The sequence below is a fragment of the Loxodonta africana genome, chromosome 16 (assembly GCF_030014295.1).
Source record: "Loxodonta africana isolate mLoxAfr1 chromosome 16, mLoxAfr1.hap2, whole genome shotgun sequence".
NCBI classification, from domain to species: Eukaryota; Metazoa; Chordata; class Mammalia; order Proboscidea; family Elephantidae; genus Loxodonta; species Loxodonta africana.
The window spans coordinates 40,282,033-40,301,411 of NC_087357.1; the positions used below are offsets into that span (position 1 = coordinate 40,282,033).

The 19,379-nt window shown below is 36.0% G+C and overlaps 1 protein-coding gene across 4 annotated transcripts in view; it reads right to left on the bottom strand.

The window, feature by feature from the left end:
- TBC1D12 (TBC1 domain family member 12) overlaps window positions 1-19,379 on the bottom strand; it is a 134,830-nt gene that overhangs the window by 27,792 nt on the left and 87,659 nt on the right. For all 4 annotated transcript variants that reach the window (XM_064269564.1, XM_064269566.1, XM_064269565.1 and 1 more), the window contains 4 exons: window positions 11,278-11,360; window positions 9,043-9,160; window positions 7,483-7,589; window positions 2,551-2,631 (listed from right to left, as the gene is read on the bottom strand). In XM_064269564.1, the coding sequence (XP_064125634.1) occupies window positions 2,551-2,631; window positions 7,483-7,589; window positions 9,043-9,160; window positions 11,278-11,360 (389 nt within the window). The remainder of the gene's footprint in view (window positions 1-2,550; window positions 2,632-7,482; window positions 7,590-9,042; window positions 9,161-11,277; window positions 11,361-19,379) is intronic.

Here is a 19,379-nt window from a genome sequence, read left to right on the forward strand (position 1 = left end):
CCAGTTTTTTGATCATTGTGGGACACTTTTAAACAATGTAATACACATGTAACTGGAGTCCCAGAAGGAGAGCAAAGAGAGATGGGCAGAAGCAATATTTGAAAAGATCATAACCAAAAATGTTAAATGCCAAGTGCAAATTATAAACACCCAGGAAATAAGTAAATACTAATTTAAATAGAACAGTGTTTCTAAGTGGAACAACTCTTAACCACATTCAATTATTCATGACAAAATGTGTTAGAAGTGAAAACTTATCATTTCAATTTTTCATACAACTGAGTCTGAAAAGAACAATGAATCAGTTGAGACCCTCCTTACATCTTCACTTTCCTTGCATATTTAGTTCCTCACAAATACCTGACACAGCTAACAGGCTTCAGGATGACACTTACATGAACCCTTTTGCAAATCAAATATTCCCTTTAACACTGTTTAGTCAAGTCCCACCCCTGCACCACAATGTTCATTTTTTCTAAAACAGAAGGAAGAATATTCAAGGAATGTAACACAGTTGTCTACATATTCATAGAAAACCACCATTTTTCTTATCCTAAGCCATGTTCATTTTAGAATTTTACTTATAGGCAAGAAAGGGGGGTTTGTTTTCTATGAAATAGAACAAATGCAGAATAAGTGACTGGCAGGCAAATGTTGCTGTTGTTAGGTGCCATCAAGTCAATTTCACCTCACAGCAACCTCATGTGACAGAGCAGAACTGCCCCATAGGGTTTTCTAGGCTGTAATCTTTATAAGAGCAGATCGTTAGGTCTTTCCCTCATGGAGTAGCTAGAAGGGTTCAAAACACCAATCTTTCAGTTAGCAGATGAATGCCTAACCATATTGCCACGAGGACTCCTTGGCAAACAAACAGGCTCTGTGTTATTTAAAGATAGTTGGTTGAATAAATTTACCTAAATTTAATAAACTAGGATGATACAAAGAGTTTTCCCTGAAATTATCAGGAAAAAAAACTGATGTGGGTGGAGGCAAAGGTGGAGACTATGAGTGATTTAAATGAACAAAGGATAAAAGCATGATAAGAATTATAAATAATATATTAGGGAGTGTGTGAAAGTCAGTTGGGAGAGGTAAGAGACAGGAAGTCACAGGTGAGGTATGAAGACTGTTTATCTTCAGATTAAGAAGAGCTTAGCCTTCAAATACCTCAACTCTTCAGTCTTACAGTTGTGACTGAATCCAGGGCTTCAAACTGGTTCCAGCCAGTTCAGTCACAGCAAATGAAGCAAAAATGGAACAGATCCGAATTTTTATCATTTGGGTGAGCCAGAACAATAACCAGAATGGGGAAATTTATGAGTTGATGTCCTGGAATGGGAGACTCAGAAGAGGCATAGTGAGCCCTTTCAGGAGCCTGATGCATGAGACTGGGTTACTGGCAGGACTGTGGTGAGTGACACATGTTTAGAGTGGAGTATTCCGCCACCATCTTTCAGCGGGGTATCGCTGTTTCCACGTCTGCTCAAAATCTGGTGGGCAAGCGATTTGGTTGCTATGCAACGCGTAGGCTGTCCTTGTTTTCTAAGAGAGAGACAGAGTTTCTAGCAGGGCTTCAATCTTAATTTTTCCTGTTCCTGTTCGCCCCAATTTTAAAAATTTGGGTCTGTTCCAGTTTTGCTTCCTCAGCCACGACTGAACCAGGAAAAACCGGTTCAAAGCCCTGCTGAAAATCCTGGGGGCTTTGGAATCTAACAACCTGGGTTTATATTACAGCTTCACTGCTTATAAGTTATTTAACCTCTCTGAGCTTTGGTTTCCTTCCATATAATTCAGGATAATGCTACTACCTACCATGGTTATTAAGATTAAATGAGACTAATGTATTTAAAGCAATTATCACAGTTCCTGACACACAGTATAAAATCAGGCTATTATCTTCAGAGGCTAGATTTTCATTCTGAAATTCTTATTTTAAAAAATCAGAATGAAGAAAACCAAAGACACAAGGGAAAGATCAGTCCAAAGGACTAATCGATCACAACCACCAGAGCCTCCACCAGACTGCGTCCAGTACAACTAGATGGTGCCCAGGCTACCACCACCGAATGCTCTGACAGGGATCATAGAGGGTCCTGGACAGGGCTAGAGAAAAATGCAGAATAAAATTCTAACTCACTGACAGAGCCTGGAGAAACCCTGAAAGTATGGCCTCCTAGACACTGTTTTGGCTCAGTAATGAAGTCACTCCTGAGGTTCACCCTTCAGCCAAAGATTAGACAGGCCCATAAAACAAAACAAGACTAAATGGGCACACCAACCCAGGGGCAAGGAAGAGAAGGCAGGAGGGGACAGGAAAGCTGGTAATGGGGAACCCAAAGTTGAGAAGAGGAGAATGTGGATATGTTTTGGGGTTGGCAACCAATGTCACAAAACAATATGTGTTATCAATTGTTTAATGAGAAGCTAGTCTGCTCTCTAAACCTCATTTAAAGTATATTATAAATAAATAAATAAACATTTGAATATTGTTCGGCATTACGCATGTTAGAGAATAAAAGAAGCTAGAGATGCAAAAAAAAAAAATCACACCTTCTGTATCATTCTCTGAACTTGTTTCACTGAAGCTTTTCCAACGTTCCTTTGCTCTTGAGAGGAAGATTTCATAAAGTTCTGGAAAAGACAAAATTCATGAATATGTAATAAATACATTTATATATTAACTTTTTACTCTTTACCTATATAGTCAGGTATCCCCAATATAAAAAAAAATACCAAGCATCAAAAACGTGGCAAACTGAAGCACCTGCTTTACCAAAATTATTCATTATACAACCAGAAAGATAAAATAAAAATACTGTAGAGTCATCATCCCAGTAGCAACAATACAGAAGGTAGACACAAGGCAGGAAGAGATGCTTCTGGTAAAGGAGCATCATCGTGGAGCAGCAGAAACATGACTTTTGGAGCCAGTGAAACCTAGATTCAAATTCCAGCTCTGCCACTTACTACCTGTGGAACTTTGGAAAAGTTACTTAACCACTCTGGAACTCAGCTTTCTTCATCTGTAAACTGGAAAAATAACACCTACTTCATAGGGTTACTGATAATTAAAGAAAGTAATTTATGTAAAGCTTCTGGTACCTTATAGGCCCTTGATAAGTGCTAGTTCTGATTTTCTATCCTGAAACTGGTTTCCCCATTAGGATGTTGCTATCTAAAGCTACCTATACTTCACACAGATTTGGCCAAACATCTACATACAAAAATCTCCACCCCATCTTTAATTTAAATGCCCAATTTTTTTTTTTTTTTTTTGAGACTACCACTGTTCTTGCAGATGCAGTGTCTTATTAAACTTCAGGAAGAGAAAAAATTTATTTTTTTAATTCTCAAATTTTGTTTTTACCTTCTAACTAACCATTGTTAATTACATAAAAATAATAAATTTCAGTGACAAAAGAACAGCAAAAAATATTTCTTGCCCAAACACCAACATTTATTTATTGCCTGTCATATCAAGAAAAATTTTTGCTTCAATTAATCTTTTTTTTATTATTTTTAATGGTAAACATGGTTTTAAAAATTCAAACAGTACAAAATTATACAGTGAAAAATAAATTTCCTTCTCCTTTCTTCAGACAAAACTATAGTTGCTAGAAATTTCATGAACCCTTCCAAAGATGAAAATACACATGCACAAACATATACTCCTTCAAAAAAAAGAAAATGACAACATATTACATACACTGATCTGCATCTTGCGTTAACTGGGAGTTGTTCCACATTAGTGGATATAGATCTGCTTTAGTTTTTTAAAACAGCTGCATAGTACTCCAATGTATGATAGTACTACAACTATTCTATGTATTTCCAAGAAAAAGACCATTATAATAGCTGAATACATATACTTCAAACGGACTCTTATTCTGATCTCGTCTCACTTCTATTCACTTCTCAATCCTACTAATCGGTTTGAAAACAGGAAATTAAAAAAGAAAAAAAAAATCCAAACTTACATATTTCTATTGTGCCCAACTCCATCAATGATTTGGAAGAGGCACATACAATTTTAAATTTTAGATATACAATTATTTTGGGGTTATCAGGTATCAAATTGAAATCTAAATGTTATGGTTTCAAGCTAGTTCCAAGTCAGGTCCAGTTTCACTATTCTACCCAAATTTAAAAACTGAAAGGCTCACCAGGCAAAATCTGTCACTTCTGGGAGCCACAACATTGATCCAATAATAAAAATGTGCTGCTGAATTCAAAAATATCAAAGGACATCTCTCCAGAGAAGATATACAGTACTTATCTATGATAGTAAGACCTTCATCTCAGTTCAATTCCGCGCCTGGCTCCTCATGCCACACTTATTTTGCATCTATAACAGGGGAGCAGATGGTGCCTTGCACTTGAACAGAGAATATTTTGCTTTTGGTATATGTTTCACTTTCTGATTTTCTGGTAATGATGATGTTATACACAGCAAATTTCACTTTCACTATAATTTTATACTCATTAACACTAATAACGGTCAGAACAATCCTTTGAGATGATCAATAATACTATCCCTATTTTACAGATGAAGAAAACTAAGACTTCTGGATGTTAAGTAATTTGCCCAAGGTCACAAACCTAATACATAGTGGAACCAAGATTTGAACTGCATTAGCCTGACTTTAGAGCCATTATTCTTAGTTACTATTGTCTAGTGGTTATAAATTTCATGACTAAAAAAAAAAAATAACAGATAAAGAATCAAACTACTAGAGCCATTAAATAACTTCTTTGTTCAAAATTTAGCATCCTTCCCACCACTAGTGAAAATGAAGGGACTGAATACTCCTTCCATTCTTAAACATATAAATACCCAACAATTCCTTGGAATTAACTGAGTGACTGGAATGTCTTTGTTATACCTGGAAGGCCTCCAAACCACACCTGATGGTTTATGCTAACAAGGTGACTAGTGGTGTGGTCTGGCCACTTGAAAAAGACCCACCATACATTATCAGGGGAGGAGAAGAGGGCTGGAGATTGAATTCAATCACATGGCTAATGACTCAATTGATCATGCCTATAAAAAAAAAATAAAATAAAAAATAAATTTTTTTTTCTGTTTTTTTATGTAATGAAATCCCAATAAAAACTCTGAACACCAAAGCCCAGGTGAGCTTCCCTGATTGAAAATACATCAATTTACGATGACAGTGATGTGTTCTGACTCCACAGGGAAAGGACACAAAAGATTCGAGTTAGGACACTCCCAGACCTCCCCTTAGGTGTATCGTCGTGTGGTTGCTCCTAATTTGTATCCTTTTTTGCTGTAATAAAACTAGAGTCATAAGTATAGTGCTTTCTTAGTTTCTGTTGAGTTGTTCTAGCAAATTATTAAACCTAAGGAGGAAATGGGAACTGCTGAATTTATAGCCAGTTGGTCAGAAGTGCAGGTGTCCTTGGAACCCCTGAGCTTGCAGCTGGTATCCTGAGGGGATGCTGGGAACCCTCAAATTTTTAGCCAGTTGGTTAGAAATGCAGGCAGCCTGGAAACCTCCAAACTCGCAGCTGGCATCTGAAGTGAGGGCAGTCCTGTGGAGGACTGCGCCCCTAACCTGTGAAGTTTGGCCTAACTCTAGGTAACCGGGGTCAGAAGAACTGATACTGCAAAACCAATTTCTAAGCCCTTAAACAATTCCATTATATTCAACAGTCCTTAATACCAAGGATTTTTAAAGTCTAACTGAAATCTCTGACTGTAATGTAAAAACATATCCTTTTAATCTGTTCGAAGAACAGAAAATGAAAGAAAGTTTTATTCATATTTGGAGAGGATGGTTAAGTCATAAGGAATCAAACCTTTTCTAAGCTAAATTCAAACTTATTATTCTTCCCTCAGATTCTGTTTAAAAAACTTAAAAAAAATTCTTGTTAAAAATCTCATTATAGAATAATTGTGAAAGTTCGTTTTTAAAAATCACATGATCATTCCAAGCCAAAGATGGAATCACTTTTAAGACTAAAAAGAAATATTTATATTTTGATATAATTCTGTCCAGTTATACGTAATACTGACTGCTACAATGAACATCCTTGTAGAAAAGCTTTTACACCCAATCCTGATTATATCCTTAAAATAAATTCTTAGAATTTGCAAAAATAGGTCAAAGGTTATGTTTTTGAAGCTTTGATAAATATTTCCAAATTATTTTCCATCATATATCCTATATGGGTAATTCACATTCATTTTAATCTCTTTAAATTTGAGGGGTGAAAAAAAAATACCCTGATGTTGTTTTAATATATATGTCTTTGATTTGTCTATCACTAGGAAAATGGTTCTATAAATTATAGTGGAAAACATGCAGCTAGTAGAATTGTATGTATTGATAAGGAGGGGTATCCAAGATAGATCACAGCATGAAAAAAACAAGCTTCAGAATAATATTGTGCTATAAATTCCTCTTTGTAGGAAATAAAAGAAAAAGAAAACCTCAAAAATTATCATATATAGACGCACACTTTTTTAGGTGCATAGCAAAAAGGCCTGGAAGAACATATACTAAATTACTAACAGTACCTATAGTAGGATCAAGAGTGGGAGTTGGGGTAGAAGAGAGGAGACTTAAAGTTTACTACTTTACCATTAGTACTACTGCTCGGACTTTACTACTGCTTGAATTTTTTGTCAGTGAGTATGTAGATAAAAATTTAAAAAGTAACAGGAACAATGTTTTATGTCCATTGTTAGAATCCTTAAGTCTTTCTCTAGTGCCAGTATTATCATCATCATTCAGACCTTTAGCACCTTTATTAACTATTTTATATTTTCCCTGATCCAATATTATCTTTTATCTAATTAAAAAAAAAAATCATCAAAACTATTCTACATTTTACTCCTCTCCTTTAAGGTTTTAAGAAATTTAAGAAAATAAAACCACAGCTCCTTAAGAGTCCTCATTTCCTTTTCTGATTTTAAACTTTAATTTTTTTAATAATAATAAAAAAAAAGAATCCAAAAGGACTGGTTTGGGTAGAAAAGTAGGAAAAGAAGTTTCTAGCCTTTTACCAATATTTATGTTTTTTTGGGGGGGGGGGGGAGCTGGATAAAGAGGAAGCCTTTCCGTAACTAGATTATTTTCTTTTTCCTCATATATACTTATTCATTCACTGCTACCTAGAGTCCCCAGAAGTTTTTGAAATTACCTATACTGAAACATGGTATTGTCACGAGTTAGGGCATATTCAGCTACAGCTAACAGCAACAACATAATATTTAGATGTCAAGGATATTATTGATAGTTGTAAACTAAAAGAAAACCACAAATCTTTTTTATATAATATGAAATACAGCAACTTACTAAATAATATCAGGTTGTAGAGTGAGGAAAAATGAAGCATGCTCTTAAAATGACATTAAGTATGGCAATGCCTTTTTAAATGGCCAATCAACTCATCTGTTTTGTAACTCTGGAGACGGCTATTTGTAAGTGTGGGAGTAACTGAACATAGAATACAAACCAGGAGTGATATTTAGTTCATTTCCTACAGCTAGACTCCAAACTTTCCCACGAACACTAGGGGGCAATCCCTGCCACCACAATTCTCGAACTCTTCTTGTACTACGCCTAGAATTAAAGGGGGAGAAAAAAGGAGAAAGTTACTTTTTATATTAAAAAATACTAGTTGCATGATGGTTCACCTAGTCTATGGCCAAGTGACTGAATGATTTTGAAGAACATAAATATGTGATGCATTCTTTCTTTTGAGTTCATGCTTTCAGGCAACAAAAACTGAAAAATGTATGTTGTTGCTGTGTCCCACTGAGGTAATTCCGACTCACAGTGACCCTCTAGGACAGAGTAGAACTGCCCCATAGGGTTTCCTAGCCTGTAATCTTTATGGAAACAGATTGCCAGGTCTTTCTGTCGTGAAGCAGCTGGTGGGTTCGAACCATCGAGCTTTTGGTTCGCAGCCAAGTACTTTAACTAATGTGCCACCAGGGCTCCTTTACAAATACACAGTACCCCAAAAATGGACAACAGTAATTTAAAGGAAGTTGCCTTCTGTAGTCGCTATTTATACCAAGGACACAATGAGACAATCAGAAGTATGAGGACAATTACGAAAAAAAAAAAAAAGGATAAAAGGGATATAAATATATGTTGCCAATTCGGTACCAAAAACAAAATATCTATGTAAATTCCTAATCTTTGAGAGGCAATGTAATCTGCTAAAAGTGTGGGCTTTAGAGTCAGATAGACCTGAGTTCAAATCTGGTTTAACCACTTACTAGCTGTATAGCCTTGGGCAAATTACTTAACCTCTCTGACCTTGAGCTTCTCTGTAAGATAAAAGGGGATAAAAATACATACACCTTATAATGGTTTTAAGAAACAAATGAGATTACTTATAAAGAGTCTAATATAATATCTGTCACATTGTGCCAATATTCAACAAATTCTCATTGTATAGCCTACACTAGACATTGCAAAAGATACCTCCTACCTTCCAGTCTAAAGGGTAGATAGGCATACACAAAAATATTATCAAAACACAGAAGGCAAAGTAAGACAAGAGGTATATTAGTCTCAAAGCATGGTGTGACATTTACAGAAGGGAAATATCATATATACCATATTTCCTTGATTATGAGAGAGGTATTTAAACATCATTTTAATATTTAACACTTAATAAACGTATCTTACATTCAATGTACATATTTAACATTTTTTTCCAAAAATCTGCTATTTTTTCAGTAGTACATGTTTTGACTGAAATTAAGAAAATACGGTAACTGATGAAATTTTTAAAAGTTTCATGGATCAACTAGCATTTCAGATGGATCTCATAGGACGAGTAAGATTTTGACAGGCATAGAGGGTGGTCAGCAAGGGAAGCAGGTATTAAGGATTTATAAAAGCAAAGCCACAGAAATAAGCATGAAAATATTCAGGCATTTGTCAGTAGCACAATTTAGCCAAAGCATAAGATACATGCTGGGAAGTAATAAAAATATAGAAGTGGAAACATGAGATCTTTGGAGGCAAACTGGAATTCAGGAAAAATCTGCTTACTTACATTACTTCCCAATTGGGCAGTATTTCATTGATCCAAATTACCATTGCACTTGCAATATTTTCTTCCTGCTTAAATCGTTCTTTCATTATTTTTTTTCTTTTATGTGCGTCCTTAATTTCTGTTTTAAACAAGTAAGAATTATTTCAATACAAATGAGCTAGATCAAAATCTCCTCCTCCTTCTACTTAATTCTAGAAAAAAACCTTTTCAAAAAGAATACTCTGATAATTACAGCAAGGAGAGAAAGGAAGGAAGAAAGGGAAGGAAAAAGATAAAGAAAATGAAACTGGTTAACATAAATTTTGAAACAGTATCTCCTATGCTACAAAGGAAACCCTGGTGGTGTAGTGGTTAAGAAGCTATGGCTGCTAATCAAAAGGTCAGCAGTTCAAATCCACCAAACACTCCTTGGAAACCCTATGGGGCAGTTCTACTCTGTCCGATAGGGTCGCTGTGAGTAGAAATCAACTCAATGGCAACGGGTTTGTTTTTTATGCTGCAAAAATTAATGGAACAAAGGCCAGAAAAATCCCTTAAGTAGATTACTGTATGACATATTTCTATTTACATATACTAATCATGAACTGAAATGTGTCATGAATTAACTATGTGAAAAATAATTATGAGCAACTAATACCACTTTTTCATACAAGGATTTTATGAATTTCCTGACATAAAACCAAAGGACGTTAGAAAGTGATTTTACCTACAGCATTGTTACAGTAAACCCTTTTTTAGTGTGGTGTTTCATTTTGCCAATCATACTGAAGTAAAAATCCCCCAACATACACCTCTACACACAACATCATTTCCAGAAGGGATCAAAGGTTACAATTTTGAAACTAGAGATGCCTCAAATACAGAGAGAAATAAGTGAGTTATAAATCGATAGTTATATAACTTGAGAAACAGTGGACACTTTAGAGATGAGGTAGTCAAACTGTTTTCAAATTGTGTTTTACTCATGTCTCACAAACTGTCTTCAGAGGCAAGCAGGAGGCCAAGCAAGCAGCTCCACTTTCTTTTACTTGTTTCATATATTCAGAGTGTATGTAAGATTTCTTGAAAGAGGGTTCCACTGTTTTTGTTTTTGTTTTTTTTTTAAATGTGAGAGGCCTGAAAGCCACTAATCTAGTCCACCTGCCTCCACATTTTACAGGGAGGAAACTTAACATCAGGCCTATTCAGAGTGTTACATTCAGGTAGTAGTGTCAAAGGATTAAATCTGTGGTCTTCCGATTTCTTAATTTCATGTTCTCTATATTATGTCATGTTGTTAGGATCATTTTATTAACAACTATCTTAAATATTAATCAAATAGTAAGTCCATGTTCAGATTAAATAAAAATTTGTTGGTCATATTAGAAATATTTCAAGAACTATATAGTAAAATAAACTCAATGTTTAAATAACAGGCCTTTTAGTGTAAGCGGACTCTATTTTATATTTATTCTAAAATTAAAGACTCAGCTTCATTTCCAGAAGAGTGCACAAAGCAGAACCGTATACTATTACAGTATTCTATTCACTTAAGTCAAAGGAAAAAATATTGCTGATAAAGCAAAGGTCTAAAGAGAGATAGAGCTGTGTAATATTTTCTAAAACTGTTTCTCCTGAACTATTGGTAGTTAGTAAGTAAATACTATTAAATTATCCTTATGTTATTTTCTTTGGTTGTAGGAGGGAATTAATGAATAAATGTGTAAATGCACACACATTAGAGTATACATTTATATGCCTGGCAAAATGACACAACTGGGACTCCGGAGAGTCCTTAGGGAGACTTTATAAGACAAAAAGGCAAATTTTAATGTCAAATCATGTTCTCACAGCCATAAAAAGAGCTGTCTTAAATTGTTAAAATTATTAAATTTATCAAAAGCCTAAAACCATAAAAGAAGTGAAATTCATGAAAAATATCTTCATTTACAAATTCAGATAACAATCCAAGAAGTCCAAGAAATTGTAACGTACCTCATAGTCAGTCTGTTCCTTCCTTCTAATATTAGTTTTGTAAAAGTACTTGCATAAAAACTATGATTCTGGTATGACATTTTATACCTGTTTTTTTTATAAGAATCAAGCTTATTTATTAAAAAAAAATAGCAGAGAAAAATAAGAATTCAGCATCATCTTGAAGACTGATTTGATCAAACTCAGCATCCATCATCCTGTTGAAATTAACCAACACGAGGTCAGGAAATTAACTATACCATTTGGAGTTAAATTTTATACCTCGTTTTTTAGCCTCAGCCACCATCTCATCATATTCTTGTCGGTGACGTAAAGCTTCTTCCACAGATTTGGCAGGAAGATTACTGAAAAAGAAAATTACTTAAGTCAATTTTTAAAAGGCTTATTTTAAACTTAGTAATTCCTTCCTTTTTATAGCCATTTACAAAGAGAAAAATTCACTATCAGAAGACCAGGACTGTAAGAAATGTTAAAAGAAGTCCGTCAGGCATAAGGAAAGTGATATCAGATGGGAACTGGGAGCTACGCAATCTCATAATAGAAGGCTTAAAGGAAAAACTAATAAAAACGTATTGTGGGGTTATAACATAGGTAAAAATTAAATGTAGACAGAGTAGCAAAAAGGTCAGGAGTGGAGAAATGGAAGTATATTGCTATAATGTTCTTAAGGTATATGTGAAATGGCATAATGCTATTTGAAGGTAGTTTGTGAAGAGTTAGACAGATACATATATATATATAAAAAAATTACACACACACATATGTTATATATACACACATATATATAGTAAACTCTAAAGAAACTACTAAAAACAACACACACAAAGAGGTATAGGTAATTTACCAATAACAGATGGAATCAAATGTTAAGAAAACATTCTACCCACAAGAAGGCAAGATAAAGACAGAGAAATACCAAACAGGGCAAAGAGAAAAACAACAAGACAGTAACATTTAAATACAAACATATCAGTAATCACATCAAATGTAAACACTCCAATTAAATTAAGGCAAAGATTGTGAGAATGGATAAAAAAAAAAAAGATCCAACTATATGTTCTTTACAAAATCCCACTTTAGACGTAAAGACACAAGTTAAAAGTAAAAGGATAGAAAATTATATATCGTGTTAACACTACTCAAAAGAAAGCTTAAGTATCTACATTAATGTCAGAGAAGCTAAATTTCACAGCAAAAAATATTATTAGGGATAAAGAGGGTAAGTTCATAACAACAGTCAATTACCCAAGAAGACACACAATCCTTAAGATGTATGTACCTACTAACAGAGCTTAAACTACCTTAAAAATTGACAGAACTTAAAGGAGAAAAAGACAAATACAAAATTATACTGGAAGATTTCAACACTCTTCCCTCAATAATTGATGGAACTAGTAGATGGCAAATCAGTAAGGATAAAGAAGACCTGAACAACACTATCAACCAACTGGAAACTGTCATATATATACCACTCTAACCAAGGCTAAGATAGATGTCATCTGGACCATAAAACAAGCCTCAATATATTCTAAAATACTGAAATCATCCAAAGTATTTTCTCCAACCAAAAAGGAATTAAATTAGAAATCAATAATAAAAAGTATCTAGAAATTCCCCCAAAATACTTAGAAACCAGACAAGACACTTTTAAATAACATGTGGGTCAGAGAAGAAATCACAAGTGAAATTAGAAATATTTTGCACGGAATGAAATGAAAACAACATATCAGAATTTGTACAATGATGCTAAAAGAGTACTCAAAAGGCAATTTATAGTTTTAAACTCGTATTACAGAGTTTGTAATACGTTTGTTTATTGTGGTATAAAAAAAAAAAACCCCGGCCATCGAGCTGATTCAGACTCACAGCTACCCATGAAGCCACAGTAGAACTGCCCACGGGGCTTCCAAGACAGTAACCTTTACAGGAGCAGACTGCTGCATCTCTTTCCTGCAGAGCCACCGGTGGATTCAGTTAGCAACCCAGTACTTAACCACTATGCCATCAGAGCTCCTCCTGGTGGGTAAAATATATACAACATAAAATTTGCCATTTTAACCATTTTCAAGTGTACAACTCAGTGGCAGTAATCACACTCACATTTTTGGACAACCATCACCGGCATTTGTTTCTAAAACTTTTTTATCACCCCAAACAAAAACTCAGTACATATTAAACAACTTCCCATTGCCCCCTTCCCCCCAGCCCATGATAACCAGTAATCTATTTTCTCTCTCTATGTATTTTCCTATTCTAGATATTTCATATAAATGGGATCATACAGTCTTAGTCCTTCTATGTCTGGCTTACTTCACTTAGCATAATGCTTTCAAGGTTTACCCATGTCGTAGCATATAGAGTGAAACCTGTAAGAGCCAGAACTCAACAGGACTGCTTTGTTTCTCTGGGTCCCACAAGTAGTCCGTCTTTGACAAAGCAGACTTGCCATTTTTCTATCACTCTCTATTAGTGGAAAATACATGAGTTTTCCCTCTCTGACAGGTTTCTGTTTTACACAGGTTCTAGTTTTTGCAGATTTTACTGTATCAGAATTTCAGTCCTCTTTATGGTGGAATAATATTCTAAAGTATGTATATACTACATTTGATTTATCCATTATTCTGAGGATGGAGACTTGAGTTGTTTCCACCTCTTGGCTATTATTAATGATGCCGCAATGAGCACTAGTGTAACAAAAACTGATTTTTGGAGGAAAAAAAAAAAGATTAACTGCTGGCCATACTGATCGGGGAAAAAAAGAGAGAGAGAGAGAGAGAGAGGAAAAAAAAAACACAAATGACCAATATGAGGAATGTAAGGCGGAAGTGTATTGCTACAGGTTCTACATACATTAAATGGATAATAAGAGAATATTATAAATAACTTTATGCCAATAAATTCAATGATTTAGATGAAATAAGCAAATTCCTTGAAACATAAATATCAAGAGTCACTCAAGAAGAAATAGATAACCTAAATAGCCCTGTATTGTTCAAGAAATTAGATTTATAGATAAAAATCTTCCTACAAAGTAAACAGCGCGAAGGCTGCATGAGTAAATTCTATAAAGCTTTTAAGAAGAACAATTACATGTAAACTTTTCCAGAAAACATACCTCCCAATTCATTCTATGAGGCTAACATTAAAACCGTGGGGGCAGTGACAGTTCAGTGGTAAAATTCTCTCCGTTCATACGGGAGACCAAGGTGTGACTCATGGCCAATGCACCTCACACATAGCCATAACTTGTTTTGTCAGTGGAGGTTTGCATGCTGCTTTGATGCTGAACAGATTTCAGTGGACCTTCCAGACTAAGACAAACTAGGAAGAAAGGTCAGGTGATCGACTTCCAAAAAATCAGTCAATGAAAACTCTCTGGATCACAACAATCTGATCCATAAACAATCAAGGGGATGGCACAGCACCAGGTAGCACTTTGTTCCATTGTGCATAAGGCTGCCATGAGTTGGGGGCCAACTCAACAGCAGCTAACAATAACAAAACTCAAACCAGTTTGCATCGAGTTGCTTCCAACTCATGGTTATCCCATGTTTGTCAGAGTGGAAGTTTACTCCATAGGATTTTCAATGGCTGATTTTTCAGAAGTAGATCGCCAGGCCTTTCTTCCAAGGCACCTCTGGGTGGACTTGAATCTCTACTCTCTCAGTGAGGTGCCAAGGCCCTTAACTGTTTGCACCACCCAGGGACTATGAGCTAACATTAACCTGATCCAAAACTAGATGAAGACTATGCAAAAAAACTACAGACCAATACCCCTCATGAATAATACCCTTAAGAAAAGTTTAGCTAATCAAAGCCAGTAATATATACAAAGGATAATACATCAGGACAATGTTGGGTTTATCCTGGGAATGCAAGGCTGATTCAACATTTGAAAATCAATCAATGTAATTCATCATATTAGCAGAATAAAAAGAACATCCACGTGAATGAATGTCGAGAAAGCCATCTGGCAAAATTCAATACTCATTTATGATTTAAAAACAAACAAAAAAACCACTACTCTCAGGAATAGAAGGAAACATCCTCAAAGCAATAAAGGGAATCTACAAAAACCTCACCTGACTCCAGCCACTCTCAAAACCAACTGCATTTAGACCTTACACCAGATCAATTTAAACTTTATGATTGCCTATATGTACTTAAAACACCCTTAAACCAAATAAACAAATAAATTGCCATCTAGTCGATTCCAACTCATTTACTATCATACAGGACAAAGTAGAGCTGCCCCACAGGGTTTCCAAGGCTGTAAATCTTTACAGAAGCAAACTGCCACATCTTTCTCCCACAGAGTGGCTGGTGGGTTCAAACCGCCGACCTTTCAGTTAGCGGCCTTTCAGTTCACTGACCCCCTCCTTTAAGCAGCCTGGTGCTAAACCACTGCACCAGCAGGGCTCCTTAAAACTCCCTTAAGTCTTAATATTTAAAGCTGTTTCTCTCATCTCGTCCTGCTCTCTGGATGGACAGTAATTGTCCAGTATGATTCCAAAGAAGAATAATGGGTTTAACTGTTCCTAAATTTCAGATGGAAACCCTGGTGGCATAACGGTTAAGAGCTACGGCTGCTAACCAAGAGGTCGGCAGTTCAAATCTACCAGGCCCTCCTTGGAAACCCTATGGGGCAGTTTTACTCTGTCCTATAGGTAGTTATGAGTCGATAATCGACTTGACGGCAGCGGGTTTGGTTTTTTTTTTCCTTTAATTTCAGAAAAAGTGTTTCCCTGAATTAGAAGAGAATTGTTATGATAAAAATAATGATGCATTCCTATATATTCTCATGAAAAAACAATTACAGTATCCCCTTTCATTATAAATTATGTTATTATCATATGAAGAAAAGACACTTTATTTCCTGCAAAGAAAATAAGACCACAGGAACAAATAGGAAGAAGTTAAATATAAACCTGGTTTTCAAAAAAATTGTGACCCTGGACTCTGAATAATACTCTTTTCCCTTTTGATCCTCCAGCTCAGAGCAGTAAATGCTTTTCTGGGGTTATTAATCTTTTAAACTTATATTCCCTTCTTTTGCTTTTCTAGCCTTCTAACAGCCTTGTAATGAATTCCTCTATTAAATTTCATCTCTCTGAAATTACTAGAGTGGTTTCTGTTTTCCCGATCGGATACAGAAAACTGCTTAGATGACAGTGACAGCTATACTTCATTTACCTCTAGACGTTATTTTACCAGCACAGAAACAGATTAGTTGAAACTTAGTTTTCAGTTTTTAAACTATAAACTCTACTTTTAAGATTTCTAAACACTTATATTACCTTCCACCAAATGACCCTGTTCATTCCCTTCACCTAGAATGCTGCCTCTAGTGGTGTGAAGCTTAATGTCTTTTGCTGTTGCAATCTCTGTTGTTTCTTTTCCACAAGTCCCAGAGGAAAAACCTGCGTAGACACAAGAGCACAGTTTGGAGGATACGGTCTTCTATTTATTGAGAAGGTGGAACTTACAGCTCTACATAGAGCTCTTCTCTGCACATCCTCACAGTCCCTACATCATAGTCTAGACTAGTGCTAGAACTTTCTGTGGTGAAGGAAATGCTTCTGTGCTGTCCAACACAATAGCCACTAGCCACGTGTGACTACAGGGCACTTGAAATGTGGCTAGTGTCCCTAAAGGACTGAATTTTTTATTTTACTTTATTAAATTTAAATTTAGATAGCCACAGGTAGCTGGTGGCAACCATAATAGATACTGCAGGTCTGACTCTAAGAGAGAACAGAATCTGCCATTGAGATCATTTATGTAAGGAATGGAAATAAACTATGCACGAGAACAAAGGTCATCGACTGTAGGCAGATATAAAACTATGTCTCAAAACCATGATTATAAAAGTCTAGTTAATAAGAAACTTCTTGTTGTTGTTAGGTGCTGTCAGGTCAGTTCCAACTCATAGTGACCCCATGTACAACACAACAAAACACTGCCCAGTCCTGTGCCATCCTCACAATTGTTGCCATGCTTGAGCTCATTGTTGAAGCCACTGTGTCAATCCACCTCATTAAGAGCTTTCCCTCTTTTTCGTTGACCCTCTACCTTACCACGCATGATCTCCTTCTCCAGGGACTGCTCCCTCCTGATAACATGTCCAAAATACATACGACGAAGTCTTGCTATCCTTGCTTCTAATAAGCGTTCTGGCTGTACTTCTTCCCTGACAGGTTTGTTTGTTCTTCTGGCAGTCCATCATATAGTCAATATTCTCTGCTGGCATCATAATGCAAAGGCATCAATTCTTCTTCCACCTTCCTAATTCACTGTCCAGCTTTCACATGCATATGAGGCAATTGAAACCACCATGGCTTGGGTCAGGTGCACCTTAGGTCTTAAAGTGACATCTTTGCTTTTTACTACTACTACGTTGTTGTTGTTGTTAGCTGCCGTTGTGCCAATTCCAACTCATAGCGACCCTATGCACAACAGAATAAAACACTGGCCAGTCCTGTGCCATCCTCACAATTGTTGCTATGCTTGTGCCCATTGTTGCAACCACTGTGTCAATCTATCTCGTTGAGGGTCTTCCTCTTCTTCCCTGACCCTCTATTTTACAAAATATGATGTTCTTCTCCAGGGACTGATCCCTTCTGATAACATGTCCAAAGTATGTGAGATATAGTCTCGCCATCCTTGCTTCTAAGGAGCATTCTGGTTGTACTTCTTCTAAGACAGATTTGTTTGTTCTTTTGGCAGTCCACAGTATAGTCAATACTCTTCGACAACATCACAATTCAAAGGCGTCAATTCTTCAGTCTTCCTTATTCACTACCCAGCTTTTGCATGCGTATGAGGCGATTGAAAACACCATGGCTTGGGTCAGCCGCACCTTAGTCCTCAAGGTGCCATCTTTGCTTTTCTACACTTTAAAGAGGTCTTTTGCAGCAGATTTGCCTAATGCAATGCGTCATTTGATTTCCTGACTGCTGCTTCCATGGGAGTTGATTGTAGATCTAAGTAAAATGAAATCCTTGACAACTTCAATCTTTTCTCCGTTTATCATGATGTTGCTTATTGGTCCAGTAGTGAGGATTTTTGTTTTTTTATGTTGCGATGTAATCCATACTGAAGGCTGTGGTTTTTGATCTTCATCCATAAGTGCTTCAAGTCCTCTTCACTTTCAGCAAGCAAGGTTGTGACATCTGCATAACGCAGGTTGTTAATGAGTTTTCCTCCAATCCTGATGTCATGTTCTTCTTCATATAGTCCAGCTTCTCAGATTATCTGCTCAGTATACAGAATGAATAAGTATGGTGAAAGGATACAACCCTGATGCACAACTTTCTTAACTTTAAACCATACAGTATCCCCTTGTTCTGTTCAAATGACTGCTTCCTGGTTTAAGTACAGGTTCCTCATGAGAAGAATTAAGTGTTCTGGAATTCCCATTCTTTCCAGTGTTTTCCAGAATTTGTTATGATCCACACAATTGAATGCCTTTGCGTAGTCGATAAACACAGGTAAACATCTTTTTGGTATTCTCTGCTTTCAGCCAAGATTCATCTGACATCAGCAATGATATCCCTTGTTCCATGTCCTCCTCTGAATCCAGCTTGAATTTCTGGCAGTTCCCTATCAATACACTACTGCAAGTGCTTTTGAATGATCTTCAGCAAAATTTTATTTGTGTGTGATATTAATGATACTGTTTGATAATTTCTGCATTCTGTTGGATCACCTTTCTTTGGAATGGGCAAAAATATGGATCTTTTCCAGTTGGTTGGGAAAGTAGTTGTCTTCCAAATTTCTTGGCATAGACAAGTGAGTGCTTCCAGCACTGTATCCATTTGTTGAAAATCTCAATTGGTATTCCATCAATTCCTGGAGCCTTGTTTTTCGCCAGTGCCTTCAGTGCAGCTTGGACCTCCTCCTTCAGTACCATCAATTCTTGATCATATGCTACCTCCTGAAATGAATGAACATCGACCCATTCTTTTGATGCCTCCTGTAGTATGTAATATTCTCCCTATAGAATCCTTCAATATTGCAATTCAAGGTTTGAATTTTTTCTTTAGTTCTTTCAGCTTGAGAAACGCAAAGAGTGTTCTCCCCTTTTGATTTTCTATCTCCAGGTCTTTGTACATTTTACTATTTTACTTTGTCTTCTCGAGCTGCCCTTTGAAATATTCTATGCAGCTCTTTTACTTCATCATTTCTTCCTTTCTCTTTAGCTACCTGATGTTCAAGAGCAAGTTTCAGAGTCTCTTCTGATATCCCTTCTGGTCTTTCCTTTTTTTTTAATGATCTTTTGCTTTCTACATGTATGATGGCCTTGATGTCATTCACAACTGGTCTTTGGTCGTTAGTGTTCAATGAGTCAAATTTATTCTTGA